Source organism: Arachis duranensis, chromosome 7, assembly GCF_000817695.3.
Source record: "Arachis duranensis cultivar V14167 chromosome 7, aradu.V14167.gnm2.J7QH, whole genome shotgun sequence".
Classification (NCBI taxonomy): Eukaryota; Viridiplantae; Streptophyta; class Magnoliopsida; order Fabales; family Fabaceae; genus Arachis; species Arachis duranensis.
This window is the reverse complement of record NC_029778.3, coordinates 6,787,573-6,814,109: the sequence shown is the minus strand read 5'-3', so window position 1 is coordinate 6,814,109 and position 26,537 is coordinate 6,787,573. Positions and strand designations below refer to the sequence as shown.

The following is a 26,537-nucleotide window of genomic DNA, read 5'->3' as shown; positions in this document are numbered from 1 at the left end:
ATATTTTATTATTATTGGTTTATTTATTTTATTTACTTAAAATTATTTTTATTTTTAATAATAAAATTATAAAATTTTATTTTTTAAAAACTAAATAAACCAAATCAATCCAAATCACAATAAATTAAATCAAATTAGATCGGATTTATAAATAAAATAAAATCAAACCCAAACTATAAAAAATTATATAGATCGGATGGATTGATTTTTCTCCAAAACCTATTCAAAATGCACAATAAATATCCCTGGGTACTTGACTAGTGGACAAATACTAGGTAGTTTGTAGTCATCTCGATTAAGGATGTCAGACGATCTCCAGTAGGAAACTCATCCCAGTTTCTATTTATAGTCCACCTGTCATAAAAAGTAACTCAACATCAGCTTTTGCATCATAAACAGTAAATAGGAACTCACAACATCTCTCTCTTTTCCCTTAGGAGGAACTAATTTTAGTCCCTATTGTGGTTTCACTTAATTAATTAATTAAAATACTTGAAATTAATTTAATTAATTTTTTTGAATAATGTAATTTAAATTTATAAATTTATAAATAATTAACTATTAAAATATATTAATATTAAATAAATTCATATATAATAATAATACATAATATATAATTCGGGGTTACACTATTTGTAAAATTACTTAATACAAAGAAAAACATAATTAAGCTTTATAGTTGACGACAAGCATTGTGAAATTGCCATATGTGTTCAATCAAGTCTTCTTTCAATTGTCTATGCTGCTGTCTATTTCGAAGTTGGGCATTTCTTTGGAGAAATTGATGGTATGGTGCGAAATCTTCTTCTCCCAGCTGAGGTTGTGATAAGCCATTTTCGACATCATCATACTCCAAGCCCTGAGCAAAATTTCCTGCATAAGTGTCTCTTTCATCCTCAACAATCATATTATGCAATATAATACAAACTCTCATTATGTTGGCAAGCTTCTTCTTTTCTCAAAAACGAGCTGGACCACGTATAATTGCAAAGCGTGCTTGCAACACTCTGAATGCTCGCTCCACATATTTTCTTTGCCCTTCTTGGTATTGTGCAAATAACTTGCGTTTCTCCCCTTGTGGCTTTGAGATTGATTTGACAAATGTGGCCCATTCAGGATAAATACCATCTGCTAAATAGTATCCCATAGTATAATTATTACCATTAATAATGAAATTTACCCCCGGAGCACGGTCATTTAGAATATCATCGAATATTGGAGAACGATCTAACACGTTGATATCGTTATTTGAACCAGAAACTCCAAAGAACACATGCCATATCCAAAGGTCTGAAGATGCTACAACCTCAAGTACTATGGTTGCAACCCCACGATAACCACTCATGTACATACCTTTCCACGCCTTTGGACAATTTTTCCATTGCCAATGCATGCAGTCAATGCTACCCAACATGCCAGGGAAGCCACGACCCTCCGCTATTTGTAGCAGGCGTTGTACGTCATTTGGTTTGGGTTTTCACAAGTATTCATCCTCGAACACCGAAATGACACCTTCAACAAATTTTTCCAAGCATTCAATTGTAGTGTTCTCGCCTATGCGCACATAATCATCAACAGCATCAGCTCCTACACCATATGCTAACATCCGTATCGCAGCGGTACATTTCTGGAGTGGTGACAAGCCTCTTCTTCCAGTTGCATCAACCCTCTGTTGGAAATACGGATAGACGTTTGAGAGAGCATCTACTATCCGAAGGAACACCTGTCTTCTCATTCGAAATCTCCATCGGAAAATGTCAGCATTATACACCGGTTCATCTGCAAAGTAATCTTGATAAAGGCGATCATGTCCTGCTTCTCGATCTCTGTTGATCCATCTACGAGTAATTGGGATAGAGCTTCTATCGATATCTTCTTCTTTTGAATCTTGGAGTAAACACTCATCGATCCAATTATCTATGACTGTGTTATCTTCCCGTCTTCTTTTGCCATACAAAGCCTCATTAAACATATCATCAAAATTTCTAGCCATATTTAGAAATGTAATTTTTAGTTCTCTTTCGAGGTGAGAAACAAGAGTTGAAGTGGAGTTGCAGAGTCATTGATAGTTGATATTTATAAGTGTGTCTGCAATAAGTACCCTAATGGCTAGTTAACGGCTAGTTTTGCAACGGCTAGTTTTGCAACGGCTAGTTAACGGCTAGTTTTGCAACATAGTTTTGCAATGGCTAGTTAACGGCTAGTTTTGCAACGGCCAGTTTTGCAATGGTCACTTTCATGAACAATAAGGGCACAATAATATTGACTAATTTAAAAACTTACATCAGAAATAAATAAAACAAACTACATTATAAACCAGTAATACGTAATAAAAATAAGAACATACTACATAACACTACGAATACAAGGAACCATAAAGTAAACCACTTGGCGATTATTTTCTCACACGCAATCTCATGAAGAGCTCATCGTTTTTCACTCATTGTAGACGTGTCAGCATTAAATATTTGCATATCCATATCCCTTTCCCTTTCCTTGGCCATCCTTTCCATTTCCCTTTCTTTTGCTTTTATCTCCATTTCTTTAATATACCTCTGAGCTTGTAATTCTTTTCCTTTCATTGCTGCTTGAGCTTGTAATTCTTGTTCTTTCATTGCCGCTTGAATTTGTAACTCCTTCTCTTTGATTGCCATAATCTTTGCTCTATGTTCCTTCTCATCTTCTCTTTCTTTTTCCCTATCCATTAGTTCTTTTTCTCTAACATTCTTAATATCTTCCATGAGAGATAATTTTTTGACAACCGATGATTTTCTTTCGCTAAAATCTTCAGACATCTGTGCTTTTCCCTTACATTTTCGCTTGCTCTTCTTTGATCCTTGTGGGCGAACGGGAGAGTCCACACCGGGTTCGTCAGCCAATGGTGTTTCTGGGTTTGATGAGGATGAGTATGCTCCAGTTGCACTAACCTTGGTTCTCTTTGAGCCACCACTCTGTGTAGGTAGTTGGCTTCTCCATTTTTGCTCCAACCGAAGCATGTTCCAATGCCTCTCAAAAGTGAATTTTTGACCATAATTTGTGGAATAAAGTTTATAAGCCAACTCCTTTATATCATCAGAATTCGAACCACTCCTTATGTTTCAACTAGCTTGATCGTAGCAACCAGCAAATTGTGCAACAGCCTTGTTAATCTTATACCATCATTTCTTACATGCAACTACCCCCTTGTCATGTCGGAGCAAAATTCTACACAATAGCTATGAATTCGACTCCAAAATGTTTTCCCCTTTTGATCGGTACCAACTATAGGGTCATTTGAAACATTTAACCATGCACTGATCAGCATCTCATCCTCTTTCCAATGCCAGTGTTGAATACTATCTTGCCTCCAATCTTCAATATCATCATTGAGGTCGATAGCATCTAATCCATGAGGGTTGGCAAAATCTGAATATTGCAAATTTGGACTAGATTGTATAGGAGTCTGAGAGGATGGGTTAGAAGAGCTACCAACACCAGATGAGTTATGTCTTGATGCACTAAATTGAGTTGGAAACGACAAGGAAGTTGGAGTAACATTTTCGATAGAAGGGTTAAATATGGATGAAAATGGTAAATGGGGTGTTTGTGAATTTTGATTTTGTGGTGGGAAGTCTAAGCTTATCAAAGATTCAAATTTCAAGCTCACTTAACCAAATATGCATCCTACCTTGACCCTAGCCCCATTACAACATAAAGAAAAGACCTCATGATACTTGTATGCATGCATGGAATAAATGTTGATTGTTAGATGAAAAACAAATCTTGGAAAGCATGATTAGGAGAGAATTGAGATAATCAACCCTAAACACTTGAGCGAATGGAGTGCAAACACTACCGGTGAGGGTTCGATTGCTCAACTACATGTTTCCACCCATAATGTCACTTTTCATGCAAGTTTGTAAAAATATTTAATAGCTCAATTCAATTGTGGTTTGGCATGGTTGTTAATACCTTTTGCCCTTGTGCTTATATATGCATTCTTGGAAATTGATTTATTTTGACCAAGCAATTGTATTCATCTAGATAGTTGCATATAGATAGACTGCATTTAGTTAGTTTCCATTGAATAAACGCCATACCCTTACTTCATTCTTGGTTTAAGCATGAGAACATGCTTGGTTTAAGTGTGGGGAGGTTGATAAACCCCGTTTTGACGGTTTATCTTGTATTGATTTTAAGAGATTTTTAATACATTTTACCCACATTTATTCAATGAATTAGCATAGTTTTGTGATTGTCTCCTTATTTGTGCTTAGATGTGAAAACATGCTTTCTAGACCTTAAAGTAGCTAAATGCAATTCACCTTTGATTCCATTAGATGCCTTGATATGTTTGTTAGTGATTTCAGATTGGAAAGGCTAGGAATGGATCAAAGGAGTGAAGAGGAAAGCATGCAAAGTGGAGAAATCATGAAAAGTCAAAGAAGTTGAACTTGCCCATGGACGCGCGCGCGCACCTGGCTCTTGCGCGCACCTTGCGAATCACCCTATGGACGCGTACGCGTGCTATGCGCGTACGCGTCGGTGCCGATTTATGATTTTTTAATGAAAACGTGACCAACGAACTCTCAAGGCTTGTGGGGCCCAATTGTAACCAACTTTGGCACCAGAAATGCTATTTAAAGCCAAGGATTGAAGAGCAAGGAGAGGATCTCATTATTAGTTCATTACCATTAGTCATAGTTTTAGTTTAGAGTAATTTTAGAGAGAGAAGCTCTCACTTCTCTCTAGAATTAGGATTAGGTTTAGGTTAATCTCTCTTCTTAGATCTAGGTTTAATTCATGCTTTGATTCACGTTTCCTTTATCAATTCTTAATCTTCTCCTCTTCCTCTCTCTAGTTATGTACTTTACTTCTTATAATTCTTCATCTTGTTATAGATAGATTGTTGTTCTTTTATTTCCTCTTTCAATAATGCAATTTGAGGTAATTCATGATAATTGAGATTTTCTTGATTGTTGTTGTTAATTCTTTGCAATAATTGTTGTTAGATCTTGTTCTTGTTGTTGATTTACTATGCTTTACTTTTATGCCTTCCAAGTGTTTGATGAAATGCTTAGTTGGATTTTAGAGTAGAGTTTTATGTTCTTGGCTTGGAAAGGTAACTTAGGAACTCTTGAGTTACTAATGTCCAAGTAATTGATGATTGGGATCCATTGACTTTAGTTCTCACTAATTGAATTAGTGGAGAGTTAGGACTTATGGACTAGGATTGATATAGCTCATTTGACTTTCCTTTACTACTAGTTAGAGGATGATTTAATGAGATTAATCCTTGCCAATTCTCATATTGTGGTTAGTGATTAGGATAGAGATCCTTAACCACCAACCCTTGCCAAGACCTTTTTAGGCCTTAGTTTACTTTCTTGCCATTTATCTTTCATGTTTCTTATTAAAACCCCAAAAATAACTCACAACCAATAACAAAATACTTCATTACAATTCCTAGGGAGAACGACCCGAGGTTTGAATACTTCGGTTATTAATTTTAGGGGTTTGTTACTTGTGACAAACAATCTTTTGTATGAAAGGATTATTTTTGGTTTAGAAACTATACTTGCAACAAGAATTCATTTGTGAAATTCTAAACCGTCAAAAATCCAATCATCAATAGGAAATTGATTATTATAAGGAGTTTGAAAATTGAAATTAGAGAGATTTTGTGGATTTGGATTTTGAAATGTATTTGGTAGAATGAAGTTTTGATTTGGAACTTGAGAGTTTGAGGTTTGAGATTGTTGGGTATTTGGAATTTGAGGAAAGTTTTGTAAGTAATTGAAGAAAGAGTTGAGTTGGTTTGGATCCATTTTTTCGAACAAAAAATAATAGTAGCAGAACTTTGATTTTGTAAACTTAGAAGAAGATGAAGAAGAGTAGTAGAGAGTGTGAGAATACAAGTGTATCTAAGTGGTATATATAGAGTAACAAAATATTAATTTATTAATAATAACGGTAACATAGTAACGACTAGTTTCTAACGGCTATTTTTACAACGGCTAGTTTTATAACGGCTAAATTAATATAATAATATAAATATAAATAATATTTAATATTAATAATGATATAAATAATTAATATAAATTATTAATTAAATAAAAATTTAATTATTTAATTTATTTACTTATTAATAAATTAATTATAATTTAATTATTTAATTAATTATTAGTTAATTAATTAATATAAATTAATTAATATTTTATATAATTATTTATTTTTTATTTTAATTGCCAAGTGGCAATTGTTTATTGCTTAATGGGAGTCCCCATTCAGAGGGACTCCCTCGCTTTGAATGGCGTGAAGGAACTCAAATGAGTTCCTCTCCAATGCCCTATCTCTCTTTTCTCTCTGACATGCACAGTAGGAGGGCTCCATTTATTTGCCCGTTGGAGATGCTCTCAAGAAGGCAAGCTTGGGAATGCCTCCCTGCTTTCCAACATTGAACCTCAAATTCCTAAATTAATAGTAACCCTAAAATCTTAAAGATAATTATGGTATAGATGAGATTCTAGCTTTCGGAAAAAAAAATTCCATCTCCATTTTAAACTGATTCCGTTATGTTGAATAAGAAGGACGATAAAATTTGTACTTGATGATTTTCAACGAGTTAATACTCAAATTGGTCCCTGAAATTTAACTCCCGACTCAATTTAACCTTCAAGGTTTCAATTGACTCTAACTGTATCCTGAAATTTTGACCTGAGCCTCAAATTGGCCCTTTCGGCATTTTCCGTCACCGAAAAGCCGACCTGTCAATTTTGATTGACACCTGACACCCTTGCAGTTAGATGACATGGTAAAATATTTGAAAATATCAATTTAACCCTTTAAAATTTTAAATAAAACCTAGAAGTCCCAATTTTCCCAAATCGCAAGAGTGTCTCCAAGAATTGAGAAGAATGTTGGGAAGAAGCAGCCAAGACTCAGGTAGCTCTAATAGAACTCGTTCGCATGGTGGCTGGGTGAAGAACGCACACCATGACAGAGGTGACAGAACTGGAAAGGTTCCGCATTGGTGCGGTTGTGGGTTGCGTCCTATTCTTTGGTAGTCTGGGATGGATTCTAATCCAGAAAGACCATTCTATGGATGCTCTAACTATAATGTGAGTTGGTTGAATTGTTGCAAGTTGATTGTGTGTCTTATTTCTCAAATGGTTGTTGGTTTTGTAGTTGTTCTTCCTCTTGGATTTTTGGTGTTGTAGACTACCGGTAAGAGATGGTGCGAGTTTTTTAAATGGGCAGATGTTGAAGAAGAAGAAGCCATAGTTGGCAGAAATAAAAGTTCAGTTAGTGAAGACCATTGGAAAATATCTCTAGAATGGAAAATTAGTGCAGTTGAAGCTGAAATTAGAATATTAAAATTGTGGAATATTATATTGTCTGTGTTTGTTATTATTTTTGGAATTGTGATTGTATCTTATGGATTAGGTGGGATGAAATATATGTAACTGTGATGTCAGTTATGTGAATGAAGCATTGTTATGTATTTAATGACAAAATAGAAATGGAATTTTATGTTCTCTTGGTATGATATATCTTGTAAAAATTCTTTAAAACTGAGATTATACAAAAGAGGAGGTATAACTTATGACCAAATAAGTATCAGAAGAGCATAGTTTGATCAAATCGGTCAGGCTGTTATGTGTCTGTATATGAAGATAAGATCAGGAGCTGGCTCTGATAATTATATATGTAGTATGCACTTCCATTAATGACAAAAGAAAATCTAATAGAACCTTTTGTGGTTCTTGCACTTGACAAAGGACTCACAAATAAGTAATTCATAAAGTAATTCATAGTCATTAATCATTGTCAATATCACAGCATTAGCAATAGCAGTATCTGTATCATACTTCAAATACCCTAGATAACATAGTTTCAAATATCCTAAACCAAAACAGATTACTCTACATAACATAGTAACAAAATATCAAAAGAGCATAGTTTGATCAAATGCTCTCTACAAAATATGTTCTACACAACTTCTAGTCAACATTGCAAATCGTTTTCTATTTTGTTGGTGGTGGTTTGAAGCCCGGGTGGGGACGAATATCATAAACTCTGCCAAGCGTGCAGCTGTCCCAGAACTTGCTCCTTACATTGGGTCTACATTAAAAGTTTTTTCCTCTTAGTTTGCAGTTTGTCAGGCCTTGTGACCTGTTGTGGAGGTAGAGGTGGGTCTGATGGAGGGACCTAGTGAAATTGTTAACAGAATTAGTGACCAATACAACCCAATAAATATCAAGCAATATATGATCAAATAGTATCAATCAATTGGATCTACCCAACATTTACTCATGTATTATAAACCAATACAAACTAGTTAACAGTTAATCAAATATTAAAAACCAATCACTATCTGTTCTTGATTTTCTGGCTGTGAGTAAGTGGGTTGGGTAAGATCAATCTCTGAAGTATTTGCATCATCAACAGCTTGCCCTGGTGCTAATAGAGCATTTTCATTAATCTCAGCAGCTTGGGTGTTAGTAGTAGCAGCATTTGCTGGATCTCTAGTCTCTCCAACCTTAGAACCTTTCTCTTTTGCAACAACAGTCGCTGCTGCATTAACAAGGGCACTAGCAAGGTCATCAGCTTTCCTATGAGCACAACTTCTCTTTGTATGCCCTCTCGTACCACAGTAAGTACATGTGAATTCTTTGTATTTCCTCTTCAACTTGATTTCAGTTTTTGACTTCTTGACATTAGATGGCTCTTCATCAGCATCTTTCCGTCTTTTTGGGTTATCGGCCCTGGCTTTCGCTTCATTTTAGGTGCATGGGACCTATTTTGTTCACTTCTCTCCCAAAGATCTTGTCCTGGTATTGGATTGAGAGAGTGCTTGTACGTATCTCTATAGGCTTCCATGGTCAGCCAATGATGACAAAAATCCTCAGGATTTCGATTTATCTTGGAGATGGTTGCACATGCATGGACACACGGCATGCCTACGAAGACAGATATTTTGAAACATTATCCAACAATCTATTTAAATAGAGACCAATCACCAGAGACAAATAAAATAGTTAAACAAATAACAATACTTAAATGAATACAAACCAGTCACTATCTAATCTAAACTATGTTTAACCAAATGATACAAATAAATAGAAATAAGCAATTATTAGCTATCTCAGTACCTGTTATTTGCCAAAACCTACAGGTGCATATGCTCTTTCCCAAGTCAACATCCATGTTGGTAGGCCAACCGTGGATCTCAAATCTTTGATATTCTTCATCTCCACTCCAAATCGGTGTCCATTTTTTAGATTCTTTTCGGATTTTCTGCAATCTACTATGTTGGATTGGTGGGATTTTTTTTATCAAAATTATATTCCTGTTATGATCATTACATAATGCAGTACTCCCTTTCTACTATATCAGTACTCTTGTAAATAATAGTACAAGAAGGAACAAGGAAACACATGAAAGTAAAATTGTCAGCTGTGTTCATTAAGTAAAATTATATTCTAACTAGTAATCACACCCTTAAAGTTCATGTATAAAAATAAGATTTTTTTTATCAAAATTATATTCCTGTTATGATCATTACATAATGCAGTACTCCCTTTCCACTATATCAGTACTCTTGTAAATAATAGTACAAGAAGGAACAAGAAAACACATGAAAGCAAAATTGTCAATTGTGTTCATTAACCAAAATTATATTCCAACTAGTAATCACATTTTTAAAGTTTATGTATAAAAGTAGGATTTTTTTATCAAAATTATATTCTTATTATGATCATTACAGACAATGTTCAACACCAAAAATCCTTTATTTTTATAAGAAATTACCCAGTTAACAATTAAATTAAAATGAGATATGAAGGTGTAAAATTGTTATTTTAAAATGGAATATGAAGAATCAAAGACTGCTCAAACAGACAAAGAACTGAACGATTCAGTTGATCACAGTCACACACATGCAAAAAAATTAAACCCTAACAAACAAAAACTCTATCATCATCAATAACCATAATCAACCACATTCTCCCAAAGTTTCACTGATGAAGCAGACTGAAAAAAATGAAAAATAACCCACAACAACATTTTGAGAAAAACAGAGCATGGTAGTTGAGAGTAGTGTTTTTGTTACTAACCTGTTTTCCAAAAGATGACTCCCAAGTAATTAATCTTCATAATGGGGAGCGAAACAAGTAAGAAAAGCTTCAAACCTCCATTACTACGACACCCATGGTGCTTCTCTGATGGGAATGTATACGATGGGAAGAGAAGGAAGAGAAAGGGTCAATTGGGTTTCACTTTTGAAGTGGTTAATGTTTGTATTTCATTTAACCCCTTTTCTCATGTCAACGACGTCGTTTCTAAGAATTTCGGTGCCAACAGTAAAACGGCGTCATTTTGAGACTGTCAGGTGTCATTTAAAATTATCAGGTCAGCTCTCCGGTGACAGAAAATACTATAAGGGCCAATTTGAGGCGCGGGTCAAAATTTCAGGGTACAATTAGAGTCAATTAAAACCTTGAGGGCTAAATTGAGTCGAGAGTCAAATTTCAGGGGCTAATTTGAGTATTAACTGGATTTTCAACTACTGAACAAAAAAAGAAACAAAAGAAAGGGGGCGAAAGTAAGTGGCTTAGTCATTGTGCGAGTCTTTGCAGCAAAACAAGTTTAATATTGTTAAATTTTCATATTGTGTCTCAAAATTTTGAGACACTAATAAACGGAGCTTACATGAACGTAACTCAATTTCAAATTTTACGTAATTTTTTTAAAAAAATTCTTAATAGCCTTGACAATTATTTCGAAAGATAACAAGATCTTTAACAAAAAAAAAAGAGTTCCGCTAGATAGACAATGGACTATTTGTACAATATGTACAATGAGCTATTGAGTTACAAAATGAATATCCTCTATACTATCTAGAATAACCATCCGATTTTGGGACTCACCAAGGATTGAACTCTTGACCTTTCAAATCTAAGGCTCTAATACCATGTCATGATACCACTCATCCCAAAAGATTCAGCTGATGGAAAAAGATAACACTAATAGTTATATCTCTAATTCTCCATAAACATTCATTGTACACATTGTACAAATATTACATTGGCTCCTCATACTTTCCTAAACAAAATCAATTCGATTTCTGAATTTTATTTTTATGAGACTAATTAGTCTCTTTGTCAAAAAAAATTAATGTTATTTTTTTTAATACAGGAGCTAATCAGTCAAAAAAAAAATATCAAAGACTGGGTTGAATATACTTTTTTTCTTGGAAACCTCGTAGTCCTTTTGAGGTAATTGTCAGGGGTCGAATGAGGTATTTACTCTAATTTTTTTAGAGATTTGTTTACAATTTTTTTAAAGATTATTAGATTATAAAATAAGATTCATATATTGGATTTTTTAAATAAATAAAATAAACTTTTTATTTACGAAAATAAGTAATTTGTAGCGTTTTTATCAAAATGTGATATATTTTTTATTTCGTTTATACTATAAACAAAATAAGAGACAAAACGATATGGTCGTATGACGTTTGCACACGTGGTGTGTAACGTCCTTATCTAACAAGATAAGAAAGAAGCGCATATATATATATTAAAGTCATTTACAAAGCCTTTTTCACCCACTTTTCTTCCATTTCTTCTACTTTTCTTCCACTTCTAGTTTTTTTCTAACCATATTATCGAAGTACTCGGAGATTATGACGCGTATAGATACACGAGACGATGACATCAACTGCTTGAATGTAACGTGACATATCGTTGGACAGCCGACTTTGAAGTTAGCATTATTATTTTCATGCATAAGTTAAATAAGCATATATTTCTAGTCATGGTTAGGATATTTTTATAGATATAGTATATATTAGGTGATAGAATGTATTGTTAGTAAATAGTAATTGATAGGATATAATTTTAGTTATTAGTTAAATAATTCATGAAGTAAATGTTTATTTTATTTTGTTTTTATTTAAATTAAATTATTAAGTAAAAGTTTATTAATGTAGGTATTAGTTATTAAACTAAATATTTTTAGTTATTTGTTAACTTAATTTAGTTATTAGTTATATTAATTTATTCCGTAAATGTTTGTTTGTAGATATCTTTTTATTTTGATAGCTTTATCGATAATATCTTTTATTGATATTCAATGTTTTAATGGGATTTACAATTGTTCAATATATTTTTTCGAAAAGTTGACCTTTAAAATTAATTATTCTATTTTCAATTGAGTTATAAAATGTAGAATACTTGTTTAATATATTTTTTTTATTTCGACATTTAAATGTTTACTTTTTTAAAATAGATTTCTTATTCCAATTTTTTATAATTTTTTTACCAGAGGTCTCGCCTACTTCTCCCTAGACGAGTAAGTCACATGGTGCACGAAATTGTGATCATCAATGGCGCCATCAACATGGTACGCTCAATTGCAATTTCAACTCTTTATCACAACCTCGCATAACTAACCAGCAAGTGCACTGGGTCGTCCAAGTAATAAACCTTACGCGAGTAAGGGTCGATCCCACGGAAATTGTTGGTATGAAGCAAGCTATGGTCATCTTGTAAATCTCAGTCAGGCAGATTCAAATGGTTATGAATGATTTATGAATAAAGCATAAAATAAGGATAGAGATACTTATGTAATTCATTGGTGAGAATTTCAGATAAGCGTATGGAGATGCTTTGTCCCTTCCGTCTCTCTGCTTTCCTACTGTCTTCATCCAATCCTTCTTACTCCTTTCCATGGCAAGCTGTATGTTGGGCATCACCGTTGTCAATGGCTACAGTCCCTTCCTCTCAGTGAAAATGTTCAACGCGCTCTGTCACAGCACGGCTATTCAGCTGTCGGTTCTCGATCATGTCGGAATAGAATCCAGTGATTCTTTTGCGTCTGTCACTAACGCCCCACAATCGCGAGTTTGAAGCTCGTCACAGTCATTCAATCCTTGAATCCTACTCAGAATACCACAGACAAGGTTTAGACCTTCCGGATTCTCTTGAACGCCGTCATCAATTCTAGCTTATACCACGAAGATTCCGATTAAGGGATCCAAGAGATATCCACTCAATCTAAGGTAGAATGGAGGTGGTTATCAGGCACACATTCCTAGTTGAGAATGATGATGAGTGTCACGGATCATCACATTCATCAAGTTGAGGAACAAGTGATATCTTAGAACAAGAATAAGTTGAATTGAATAGAAGAACAATAGTAATTGCATTAATACCCGAGGTACAGCAGAGCTCCACACCTTAATCTATGGTGTGTAGAAACCCCACCGTTGAAAATACATAAGAACAAAGTCTAGACATGGCCGAATGGTCAGCCTCCCAAAGAGGGTTCAATCATAAAAACATGATCAAAAGATCTCAGATTGAAAGATGAAAATACAATAGTAAAAGGTCCTATTTGTAGAGAACTAGTAATTTAGGGTTTACAAAGATGAGTAAATGACATAAAAATCCACTTTCGGGCCCACTTGGTGTGTGCTTGGGCTGAGCATTGAAGAATTTTCGTGTAGAGACTCTTATTGGAGTTAAACACCAGCTTTTGTGCCAGTTTGGGCGTTTAACTCCCATTCTTGTGCCAGTTCCGGCGTTTCACGCCAGAATTCTTGAGCTGACTTGGAACGCCTGTTTGGACCATCAAATCTCGGGCAAAGTATGGACTATTATACATTGCTGGAAAGCCCAGGATGTCTAATTTTCAACGCAGTTGAAAGCGCGCCAATTGGGCTTCTGTAGCTCCAGAAAATCCACTTTGAGTGCAGGGAGGTCAGAATCTAACAGCATCTGCAGTCCTTTTCAGCCTCTGAATCAGATTTTTGCTCAGGTCCCTCCATTTCAGCCAGAAAATACTTGAAATCACAGAAAAACACACAAAATCATAGTAAAATCCAGAAAAATGAATTTTAACTAAAAACTAATAAAAATATAATAAAAACTAACTAAAACATACTAAAAACATACTAAAAACAATGCCAAAAAAGCGTATAAATTATCCGCTCATCATCACACACTTGTTCCACCAGACGCCAATGTCCCTTACTTGAAGGAGGCTGGCTTTGGCGACACAGTGATGCTCAAGGACTTTATGTTTGATAACTCCTTGATCACGGCATTCGTGGAGTGCTGGCATCTGGAGACCCACACTTTCTACCTGCCGTGGGGTGAGTGCACCATCACCTTATAGGATGTTGCCTACCATCTCGGATTACGCGCGCATGGAGAGCCAGTGGGTGGGTGTTTCCGTGATTTTTAGACATGGTACAAGCACGAGACTTCAAATTGTGTGGAGCAGCTACTTGGTGCCAGGCCTCCTCATGGTCCGCAGTAGAGTCCGCAGAGGCAGGAGTCTTTCTCCCTCAAGCTGACAGGGCTTTGGAACCGAGTCTGGCAGATGCCCGATATAGCTAATCCAGTGAAAAGTCAAACAATTAGGTCCATCTCCGGTGGCTACCTTTACTGGATGACTTTTAGAGGTGTCGTTCTCTGTCTTGAAGATCAGCTGTACTTGCATAGACGCACTACTCCCTATGTTCTGCAATACATCGATCCACCACAGACATTGCTGGATGCACTCCACTGCTAGTCTCTTGGATATACCATAGATTTTCTCAGTGGTGTCCACCTGAGAAACAGGTTCTGATATATCTTATGGCTGCGAGGTAACTATTACTTATGGTTTTGTTCTTCTTCATTTATGTATTTGAAGGTCATGTTCCATAAATTGATACCTTATTATTCTTGCATGCGTCCACAGGTTGATAGGTATAGCACAACAGAATAGGAACCAGCACGAGCAGAGAGTCCTCCGATGGCGTCTAGCATTGGATCGGTTACAATTACATGAGGTAAGTGATATTCTTTTATTCAATCACAACTGTGTGAATTACTTATCCGTTGTAAGTAACTGTTGCTCATGATTATATTACATCTTGTGTTGTAATTCTTGTGGACGTCGTATGACAACCTTGCACTGCAGGCATTCTACCTGCTATGGTTGAAGGAGGAGGCAAAGTGGGGACATGGATGCCTGTTGTTCTCCTTGTTTGGTTCAATATTGTTGAGTTTCACCATGTTGATTGGGTTAAACGCCGGTTTGGTGCTGAGCAACCAATGCCTAGGGCCTCGGCTAATGTCGATAAATTTTTGACCACCACAGGATGGGGCAAGGACAAGTGGTGGTCTACCAAGCTTCGACAGTGGTATTATCTCTGAAGGGGTCGATTTGAGGAGGGGCATCAAATCTCCATTCAGCTGTTCACAAACTACCGGACTATGCAGGAGTATTGGGACTAGTACAGGCAGGCTTGTCACGTTAGACATATGTCCAGCCAGCAGGTACTTGTTGACCCCAGACTGTTGGACATACGGGGTGATGTCCAGTCTACTGCCAGCCAACTTATGGACATTCTTCACCTTATCCGGGACGTCCCCGATCACCATCGCGGAGGAGCTGCACGGCCTTAGAGGGAAAGGGTCAGGCCTTGCAGGGAGGATTGGATGTCGAGTCCAAGGGGGAGGTTGAGTATCATTGACAGGAGGAGCACGGTGATATACTAGCAGGCGACGATGACTCACCACGAGTAGTTTGATCTTGGGCCATTGAGTAGTTGTCACGAGGCCTCTCTAGTCGACGAGGTATTCCAGATTCATACCGCTGATCAGTACACCATGCAGCGCATCGTAGAGAAATTTTACACCAACAGGGAGCAGAGTATCGGACAGGTTCATCAGCATTTGTCTGCACCCGTTTCTACATCAGTGTGGGTTCCGCACATGTCATTGGGGCCTAGTAGTTCATACAGAACAGATGTCCATCTTGGTGCTCAGTATGCGATAGCCCCATCGGTGGACTACGAGCGCTTGATGATGGCCCCCCAGCAGATGCCTGCACCACCATGTCCTCTGCCTGGTCAGCCTCAGTATCAGACCCAGCCATATGCTCGTCCATCTCCACCATCGCCTCCACCACACTCGCAGAATCCCTATCATCGCAGAATCCCTATCGTCAGGCATAGCCTCCCCCTGTAGCACCAGACATCAGTTACATTACCCGCATGACCAACATCGATGATGTACTTATCTTGTTTCTTGTATTAGTCAGTCTGTATTTTGTACCTTATTTATGTTTGTATCCATCTTTTATGTAACTTGTGTTTTCTATGTCATTTATGTTTGTACATTCAGACTTTATTTACCTTTGTTGGAATTAAACACAGAAGAAGCGCAAATTACACCCAACTAACGATCGAATTAAAAAAAATACAGTCGCAAATAACACCCAACAAATGAAGCAACTAAAAAAAAGTACAATTGCAAAAGACACCCAAACAAATGAAAGAACTAAAAAAAGTACAACCACAAATAACACCCAACAAACTGGCAGCATTGCTAAGCTTCGCCTGTGGGTTGATTAGGACAACCTTTCTAGGGATGCCCAGTTTGCCTGCATAGACCACACCATTTCTCTTGCCGTTCTTTCTCATCCATATTATTACGAAACCTAGTGGAAACTAGTCTGCCAGTAGCTTTCTTACACATGGATGGATTAGGATGCAAGCGTGTCTCGTACCACTTCGGCCACAACTTTTCATCTGGTATCGGTGGGAACTCTGCCTCATACACCTTGAACATCGTCTCTTGTCTATACACCAGATGAACATATGGACCCCATTTGATGCTTGTGGTGGCACAAGCGGCAAGTACATGATGACATGGGAAATGGAGTGACTGGAAAAGTCTATAGTCATACGTGCCTACCGTCAATCGAACACAGAACGAACCCTGCGACCAACCCTCGAAAGGCTCTAACTCATCGACTACAAACACTAAAGTCCTTCTGTCGTAATGAGTAACACACGCATCTTCGAGATTCCCTCCTTGTTCTTCTCAATAGCAGCTACCAGCCATTGGGAAAATTGATTCCTCGCTGCCAGCTGTGCATGTACCTCCCAGCCCTTTCTTACGAACAACTGCTGCAGCCTCTCGTAAGTACATCGCATGATAGTTGAAATCGGCAAATAATGCGTACCCTTAAATACTACATTCATGCATTGAGAGAGGTTCATTGTCTGACCAAACCAGCGACCGCTGTCGCAATATTGTAACCATATTTTCTTGTTGAATCTACCTGCTCAGTTCGCCATCTCACATGACAGATCTCTTAAGGCATCCATATACCACTTGTACCTATCCTTACTGGGACTATAAGTGGCATTTATGAGTTATTGCTTGCCCTCTGTAGATTTGAAACGAGACATAAAGTTCACGGCCATGTACCTAACACAATAAACATGGAACGGCTTAGGAGGGTGCCAACCAATATCGTCAGCTCTTAATGCAGCCTTGATCACCTGTGATCTATCAGATATAATCAACAAGCCATCTTGTGGGGTCACATGTCGTCTTAAGTTAGTAAGGAAGAACGATCAGGACTCCGTAGTCTCAAACTCAATAATTACAAAAGCAACAATAAGGATATTACTGTTACCGTCCCGTGCCACTCTCATAAGCAACACACCACCATATTTGTCATACAGATGTGTGCCGTCAACGGAGACGAAGTGCTTGCAATGCTTGAAAGCCTCCACACAAGCATGAAAGACCCAAAATACCTTATCAAATTGGTTGCAGTCGCAGACCATAAGGTGGCCATCATAGTGCGGTATGACGCTGAAATCACATACTATTTCGAGACAACAACTCTGCAATTCTTGCAGCAACCTCAACACCTTATTGTATGACTCCTCCTAATCACCATATATCTGAGCAATTACCTTGTGCTTCGATATCCATACCTTTTTGTATGAGGGTTTGAAGTGATAGCTTTGCCTAACTGCACCTTAGAGAACAGGGATACTGACGAATGGACTGGACTGTATCAAGGGCAGGATGACACTACAAATGAGGTTGCTGTCCAACTGTTGATAATCCTGAGACATGGTGGGTGCTAAGCATGTGTGTGCACCTCCAACCCTACACACCTTCCTAATGAAATAAAATATACATAGTTGACATTTTTAACAAATATAATAACGATAAATAAGAAAATACACCACAATTAAACTTGACCTCACCAGTATTCGAGATTTTGTTAGAGGGCAACATGGAGACTCCAAGGGCATCCTGCTGCAGATTTCCATCAATTGGCATGGTACTTTAAGTAGTCCGATTCCACAACTCGATACTCAGCACTTTCTGCGAATGCTGTCATTTTTCACACCTTGCATTATCGCATATCTGCTTTTGAATCTATGGCCAACCCAAAACTCCATACCACCATCCAAGTTGTAATCGTCTTCACCCGTTTTGGAAAATGAAATCTTCTCATGTATCGGGTCCAGATCCAAGAAACGATAGTGATTGAATACAACTGATAAGGCCAGAATTGGGTGCGGGACAGGCAGAAAATACACCAAAATGATGCGTCAATTGGCGTCTTTGGTACAAACTCCTCTTCATCATCATCTTTAAAAGAACCACTATCGTTACTATCGGCAACATACTCCTTATCGAACTCCTCACCATTCATGCCCATGTCTACCGTTGGACTAGCACAGTGCAGCAGTGGGTCATCCTGCACAAAATTTCAGTGGCCAGATCCATGGCCACCGACATCACCAACCTTCGCAAAAAGCTCCACCACTTGTTCCACCATGATTTTACGATGGATGTTAAATATGAGCCGCACATGCTCGTCGCCATGGAGTCAAAACAGATGGAATTGAAAAACTCCATTTTTCATCGGCGCTAGCAACCTATACCCAACCTTGCCATTCTCTTTTCTCCCACTAGCACCAACGCTCGTTAATATCAGACTCTTTACCTTAGACAAAGAGCTTACTCGTCAAGTGCGCAACAAAATGGGATTATCACACTCAAATATGATCCTAGTGTCATCGTTTCTCATATGACAATTGAGATACACACTAACAGCCACATATCCACTAATAGTAAACATTTTTGCTTAATTTTTGGAAGAAAAACGGAAGAGAAGAAGTGAAATGTTTGTAAAAAATACAAATGGTAACACATCTTTTTATAGCTGCTGAAATTTTTGTCGTACTATATCTCGTTTACAGTGTAAACGTCATAATTTACCACTTATCTCATTTACAATGTTATTTTGTTTATACTGTAAACGAGATAAGAAATACAATACATTTCAATTACTATAAATTATCTATTTTTGTAAATAAAAAATTATTTTATTTATTTAAAAAAAAATCCAAATTTACTCGATATCTTTAATAAATTTGGCACATTGGCACTGAAAATAGCGTATATTAATCACTGTATTTTAGAAAAAAGAAAACATCGTTAATGTGAAAATCAACAAGCAAACAAGGATGTTGAACATGCCCCATTTTCAGATTTTAATAGTATCTTTTATCATTTTTGTTTGACCAAAATACTTTGAGATAGTGCATAGAAATAATTGAGTTTGGCATATACAAAGACTAAAAATGGGTAAAGAAAATATAAAAAAACATTCAAAAAGTTAAAATAAAAAATTATTGCCTGGTGCTTATCCATATATCAATTTGAAAGATTGAGCCATTATCACATGCAAATTGTAATGATATAGAACCATTTGTTAGACAGACCTTCAATCGAAGAACTAATATTTAAATAAGTAAAGAATTGATGAGTGCAAGATTTGTGACATATCAATATTAACAAGAAACTTTGAATGTGTTTGAGGTTTTTTTTAACAGAGGAAAAAGAGGGAAAAAAAAAAACCAAAGCCAAATTAATGGTTTGGTTCTTAAGCATATCAAATAATGATATTCATTCTATGATTGAAATCGTTCTACATCTTTCTTGGATTTTTTTTTTGGTGACTAATATTCCTTTGAATTTGAAACAGCATTTTTGATCAATTGCGTAATTAATTATTTTTTGAATTAAAGTAATGCAAGCTTTTTATTTTCAACTCAAAACCTCTTAAATTTTTTTTGTTAGATTCTTTTAATTTTTAGAATAATATCCTTAAATTTCTTTCTATGCATCATAAAAAAAAGTATCAAAACAATTTGTTCACAAAAAATATCGTAAAAAATGACATTTTTTAAATAAAGATTAGACCTCTAAAAATAGCATGAAATTCAACTTAAAAAATACTAGCATTTTTTAATTTTTTAGACTAATCTTTCATCCAATATTCATCAAAATTATAGATAAGATAACTAAAACCTGCTAATTCACTAAGAGAGATCTAATTAACATTGCAGTTCATTTTAACCGAATTTACAAAATAACGGACTAAAAAAAAAAACAAAAGAGAAGATAAAAAATATAAATATTAAAGATGATATGTATCTCCCTATCAGCTTCGAATCATACTAATTACTCTGCTAGAATTCTAACCATCACGAAGGTTGTAGAGATCATTATTTCTATTCCTCCAAATTTATTGAAGAGTTGAATAAAATAAAAAAAATATATTTTTTTACTAGGCATCCCACTTTAGTCAATTGTTCAAACTTGGACAAACAAAATACATATCTAAAAGAGTCAAAATTTCTCTTACTTTGATACAGTCTTCTCTCTGAGACAATAAGAAAAACTGAAAAGTTCAAGAGCTTGTTGACATCTACAATAGATATTAGATGTTTTAAAATCATGATAAAACCTAAGTTCAACCGTGAAAATCCCATTATGCAGATAAAGTAAAAAAATTTGTATTTTTTCGGCACTTGAAGCCTCCAAATTTACAACGAAGTGTCAAATTTAGCCCAATTAAACTTTTGCTTAATGAACCATATGTATCCACTGCTAGTTGAATAGAAATAGGATGTAAATGCATTTCAAACTCAACCTGATCTTTTTCCAGCGTGTGGATCAATATTAAAATCCTCCGAGTGCTTTCAACATTTTTTATTAGAAGTTTTAAATGGTCAAATCAATATCAGAGATATTCATATAAGATGATTAGTCCAAAATTTCTCTGCTTCGGATCATACTAATTACTCTGCTAGCATTCCAACCATCATTAGGGTTGTAGAGATCATTATCTCTATCTTTCTAAATCTATCGAAGAGTTGAATAAAACAAAAAAAATATTTTTTACCAGGACTTCAGTCAATTGTTCAAATTTGGACAAATAAAATACATGCCCAAAAAGTCAAAATTTCTTTTACTTTGATAAAGTTCTTGAGGCAATGAAGAAAAAATTCAAGATCTTATTGACATCTACAACAGATATCAGATGCTTTAAGATCGTAATGAAACCTAAGCTCAACCATGAAAACTCCATTATGCAAGACAAAACCAAAAAAATTTTACTTTTTCAGCACTTGAAGCCTCCAATTCACAACCAAGTGTCAAATTCAGCCCAATTAAACTTTTATATCCACTGCTAGTTGAGTAGAAATAGGATGTAAATGCATTTCAAACCTAATTCGATCTTTTTTCGGCCTGTAGATTAATATTAAAATCCTCCAAGTGCTTTCAACATTTTTTATTAGAAATTTTCAATGGTCAAATCAATATCAGAGATATTCACATAAGATGATTAGTCCAAAATTTCTTTGTTTCGGATCATACTAATTACTCTGCTAGCATTCCAACCATCATCAGGGTTGTAGAGATCATTATCTCTATCCTTCTAAATCTATCGAAGAGTTGAATAAAACAAAAAAAATATTTTTTACTAGGACTTCAGTCAATTGTTCAAATTTGGACAAATAAAATACATGCCCAAAAAGTCAAAATTTCTTTTACTTTGATAAAGTTCCTGAGGCAATGAAGAAAAAATTCAAGATCTTATTGACATCTACAACAGATATCAGATGCTTTAAGATCGTAATGAAACCTAAGCTCAACCATGAAAACTCCATTATGCAAGACAAAACCAAAAAAATTTTACTTTTTCAGCACTTGAAGCCTCCAATTCACAACCAAGTGTCAAATTCAGCCCAATTAAACTTTTATATCCACTGCTAGTTGAGTAGAAATAGGATGTAAATGCATTTCAAACCCAATTCGATCTTTTTCCGGCCTGTAGATTAATATTAAAATCCTCCAAATGCTTTCAACATTTTTTATTAGAAGTTTTCAATGGTCAAATCAATATCAGAGATATTCACATAAGATAATTAGTCCAAAATTTCTTTGTTTCGGATCATACTAATTACTCTGCTAGCATTCCAACCATCATCAGGGTTGTAGAGATCATTATCTCTATCCTTCTAAATCTATCGAAGAGTTGAATAAAACAAAAAAAATATTTTTTACTAGGACTTCAGTCAATTGTTCAAATTTGGACAAATAAAATACATGCCCAAAAAGTCAAAATTTCTTTTACTTTGATAAAGTTCCTGAGGCAATGAAGAAAAAATTCAAGATCTTATTGACATCTACAACAGATATCAGATGCTTTAAGATCGTAATGAAACCTAAGCTCAACCATGAAAACTCCATTATGCAAGACAAAACCAAAAAAATTTTACTTTTTCAGCACTTGAAGCCTCCAATTCACAACCAAGTGTCAAATTCAGCCCAATTAAACTTTTATATCCACTGCTAGTTGAGTAGAAATAGGATGTAAATGCATTTCAAACCCAATTCGATCTTTTTTCGGCCTGTAGATTAATATTAAAATCCTCCAAGTGCTTTCAACATTTTTTATTAGAAATTTTCAATGGTCAAATCAATATCAGAGATATTCACATAAGATGATTAGTCCAAAATTTCTTTGTTTCGGATCATACTAATTACTCTGCTAGCATTCCAACCATCATCAGGGTTGTAGAGATCATTATCTCTATCCTTCTAAATCTATCGAAGAGTTGAATAAAATAAAAAATATTTTTCTACTAGGCATCCCACTTCAGTCAATTGTTCAAACTTGGCAAACAAAATACATACCCAAAAGAGTCAAAATTTCTTTTACATTGATACAGTCTCTGAAGCAATGAAGAAAAAATTCAAGAGCTTATTGACATCTACAACAGATATCAGACATTTTCAGATCATGATGAAACCTAAGCTCAACCATAAAAATCCTGTCATGCAGACAAAGCAAAAAAAAAATTGTACTTTTTCAGCACTTGAAACCTCCAAATCCACAATCAAGTGTCAAATTCACCCCAATTAAACTTCTATATCCACTGCTAATTGAGTAAAAATAGGATGTAAATGCATTTCAAACCCAACCCGATCTTTTTCTGGCCTGTAGATCAATATTAAAATCCTCCGAGTGCTTTCAACATTTTTTATTAGAAGTTTTCAATGGTCAAATCAATATCAGAGATATTCACATAAGATGATTAGTCCAGAATTTCTTTGTTTCGGATCATACTAATTACTCTGCTGGCATTCCAACCATCATCAGGGTTGTAGAGATCATTATTTCTGTCCCTCTAAATCTATCAAAGAGTTGAATAAAACAAAAAAAATATTTTTTTACTTGGCATCCCACTTTAATCAATTGTTCAAACTTGGACAAACAAAATACGTATCTAAAAGAGTCAAAATTTTTCTTACTTTGATATAGTCCCTGAGGCAATAAAGAAAAATTCAAAAGCTTGTTGATATCTACAACAAATATCAGACGTTTTAAGATCATGATAAAACCTAAGCTCAACTGTAGAAACCCCATTATACAGACAAAGCTAAAAAAAATTGTATTTTTTCGACACTTGAAGCCTCCAAATCCATAACCAAGTTTCAAATTCAGTTCAATTAAACTTTTACTTAATGAACCACCTATATCCACTGCTAGTTGAGTAGAAATAGAATGCAAATGTATTTCAAATCCAACCCGATCTTTTTTCGACCTGGAGATCAATATTAAAATCTTCATGGTGCTTTCAACATTTTTTATTAGAAATTTTTACTGATCAAATCAATATCAGAGATATTCACATAAGATGGTTAGTTCAGAATTTCTCTTTACACCTAATAAAAAAAAGCCTTTGATAAAATTAAAATTGACCAAAATATTCATTTATTTCTCTATTATACTAGTGTAATTTTATGTTTATTATATCATATTAAGTAAGTTTAATTTTAATATATTAATAATATAAAAAAATATATACGATTATCCAATTAAATTCATACGTTTAAATGATATTTTAAGTAATAAATTTAAAAATTATTTTTTTAATAATTATCTAAATAAAATATTTTTATACTAACAATACATGAAAATTAAATTCATTAAGTTAACATTCACCGACACAAGATCAGTCCTTAGCTTTCTTTGACTGTGCCATATTATCCACATTTCAAAATGCTCTCATGGGGAACAAATGTATCAAGAATTAAAATGACATATCAATGTAAAAGAAAAATAGAATTTTAATGAACATGAGCCAAGCAACTGTTTGAGCTATGTCAGGAAGTTGTATGACCCTTCACTATAGATAGCCATTCCTTCACAATAATGTTATCTCACACACAAAAATAATTTCCTCTATCATGCATCCATGCTTTAATATATTTCATTTATTCTTTATAAAAGATTTTGATTTCATCCATTGAAATTTTAACTTGTCACAATCAATCTATAGTATCAACAACCACCGACAAGTTGTTGCATTTAACATGTGTTATAATATAGAAAAGTTTTTAAATGTACCTAAAATATTAACATTTCAATCATTTTAACCGTTAATTTTAATTAATATATATTATATATATTTTTTATAATTGAGATTAACAATTAAAATTATTAAAACAGCGATGTGCCCTAGCCATAGACATAACCAATAACCATGAATATTCACTCTGCTTCAGCTTTCACTTTCCTTTGCTTCTTAACCATCATTTTCCCACTTTCTTCTTCAAATGTTCAATCTCAAGATCTTACCTTCAAATACTGTGGTAATTAGAAATGATATTTTACTTTAATAGCCACTAGCCAGTGTATTTTATTATTTTTATAAATCAAACCAAGTTAAATTCAATTATTCAAACATACACTATAAATATATTATATCAATTAATAACATTCTATATGTTCGGTTTCTTTCACATATTAATACTTGTTACTTGAATTTTATATTTGGCTTTGCAGATAAGAATGCAAAGTATAGTATGAAAGTGAGTGCAGTGAAAGCATCATCCAACCCTGTGGTGAGAGGGGTTCCCTTCACCATTAACACCACATTTCATTCTGGTGATGAAGCTTCTCTTTCTCAACTTCTTTGTTTTTAATTCCATCTTTGTAATGAATGAATGTATTGATGATAAAATTGATGCAGATGAGGCAATTACTGGTGGAAAAGCACAATACAGACTTAAAAGTGATGAAGTAGATGCTGTGTATACATATGCAAGCAATGTCTGTGAGGAAAAGCAATGTCCTGTTTCTGCTGGAAAGCATGGTCTCATTCTAGACATGAGGTTTCCTGCAGTTGCTCCAAAGGTTCTATTATTATGCCGAAATTCTTTTTTCCGGAGTCAATAAGAATCGAACTCTAGACCTTTAAGTTATAAAAGTTCTAATATCATATCATGAAATTACTCTTTACAAAAGTTTGGTTGATAAAAGGAGGCAAATGAATAGTTATATCTCTACCAATTCTAAAGCTATATATATATGCATGTATTGCAGGGAACATATCATATGAACATGACATTTGTGGACCAGAATGGAAAGAAGTTAACCTGCATTATCTCTCCCTTCAAAGTTGATGATGCAACTACCAAATGAAGTGCCATGCATGGAGTTTCCTTAACTATTTTAAAAATAAAATTTCTAAGGACATATGACTTTATGAGAGTCATATCTATGTTCTATAAAATGAGTGTTTCTATTGGTATGCATAATAACAATTAAACTATTTTTCTGCTTTCTTTTTCTTTTTCTATTTGCCCTGTCTTAATAGCAACCCACAAATAATAAAAAAAAAAAACTCAAATAACATGTTCCATTCAACAATGACATCAAGGTTCAGATTATCATAAAAATTAAACTTATTTTAATAATTGTTTATTATATTAACGAGTGAAGTAAACTTCCATTTATGTTTGTTCTTGGACGTTTTCTCTCAAAATTGTCACTTAGGTTTTCACTTTTGCTCGGATTTTATAAATTAAAAAGTCAGTAAAATAGGTAAAAAAAAAATACTTATTAACATTAATATAATATTTTTAATTTAGAATCAATTTGGTAATAATATAATATTGTGTATATTGCAAAAAGAGTTTCTTTCTTCCAAATATTGCTCATATTTGAGCTTCTAATTATATAACTAAAAACAGCTAGCTATGAGAAGAATTTGGACAAAATAAAGACAAAGGATCAAAATTAACTTTGACTATGCTGTGTTTAGTGATAATAAACATGGTATAGGAATTATTCGCAGGGACAGTAATCAAAGATTCTTGGCAGCAATATCTAAGCAATGAGAATTAGTCCTTTTGATGCATATGAAGGGAAACTTTTGGTAACTCAAACAGAGTTATACACTATCATTTGCAGTTATAACAATTACATTCAAACTTGGAAAATGTTAGTTCAGAAAGTGATGAAGAATAAAATTTACATCACAATTTTTAAAGAAAAGACTACTATATAACAGAAATTGAAACCACCAACATTGGAAA

The 26,537-nt window shown here is 34.6% G+C and overlaps 2 protein-coding genes and 1 pseudogene across 2 annotated transcripts; 1 reads left to right on the top strand and 2 right to left on the bottom strand.

The window, feature by feature from the left end:
• Positions 1-673: 673 nt before the first annotated feature.
• LOC107496745 (uncharacterized) lies at positions 674-1,993 on the bottom strand (annotated as a pseudogene).
• Positions 1,994-8,407: 6,414 nt separating this feature from the next.
• On the bottom strand, positions 8,408-9,233 carry LOC127740619 (uncharacterized). The gene is made up of 2 exons (XM_052251798.1): positions 9,135-9,233; positions 8,408-8,942 (listed from the first exon to the last, which is right to left on the bottom strand). Exons 1-2 carry the CDS (start codon positions 9,187-9,189, stop codon positions 8,668-8,670), a joined length of 330 nt encoding a protein of 109 aa, XP_052107758.1. The 5' UTR covers positions 9,190-9,233; the 3' UTR covers positions 8,408-8,667.
• Positions 9,234-24,674: 15,441 nt separating this feature from the next.
• Positions 24,675-25,814, top strand: LOC107496777 (uncharacterized). Its single transcript, XM_016118104.3, has 4 exons — positions 24,675-24,809; positions 25,003-25,104; positions 25,190-25,353; positions 25,543-25,814. The coding sequence occupies exons 1-4, from the start codon at positions 24,701-24,703 to the stop codon at positions 25,639-25,641; spliced, it is 474 nt and encodes a 157-aa protein (XP_015973590.1). The 5' UTR covers positions 24,675-24,700; the 3' UTR covers positions 25,642-25,814.
• The last annotated feature ends 723 nt before the right edge of the window (positions 25,815-26,537 follow it).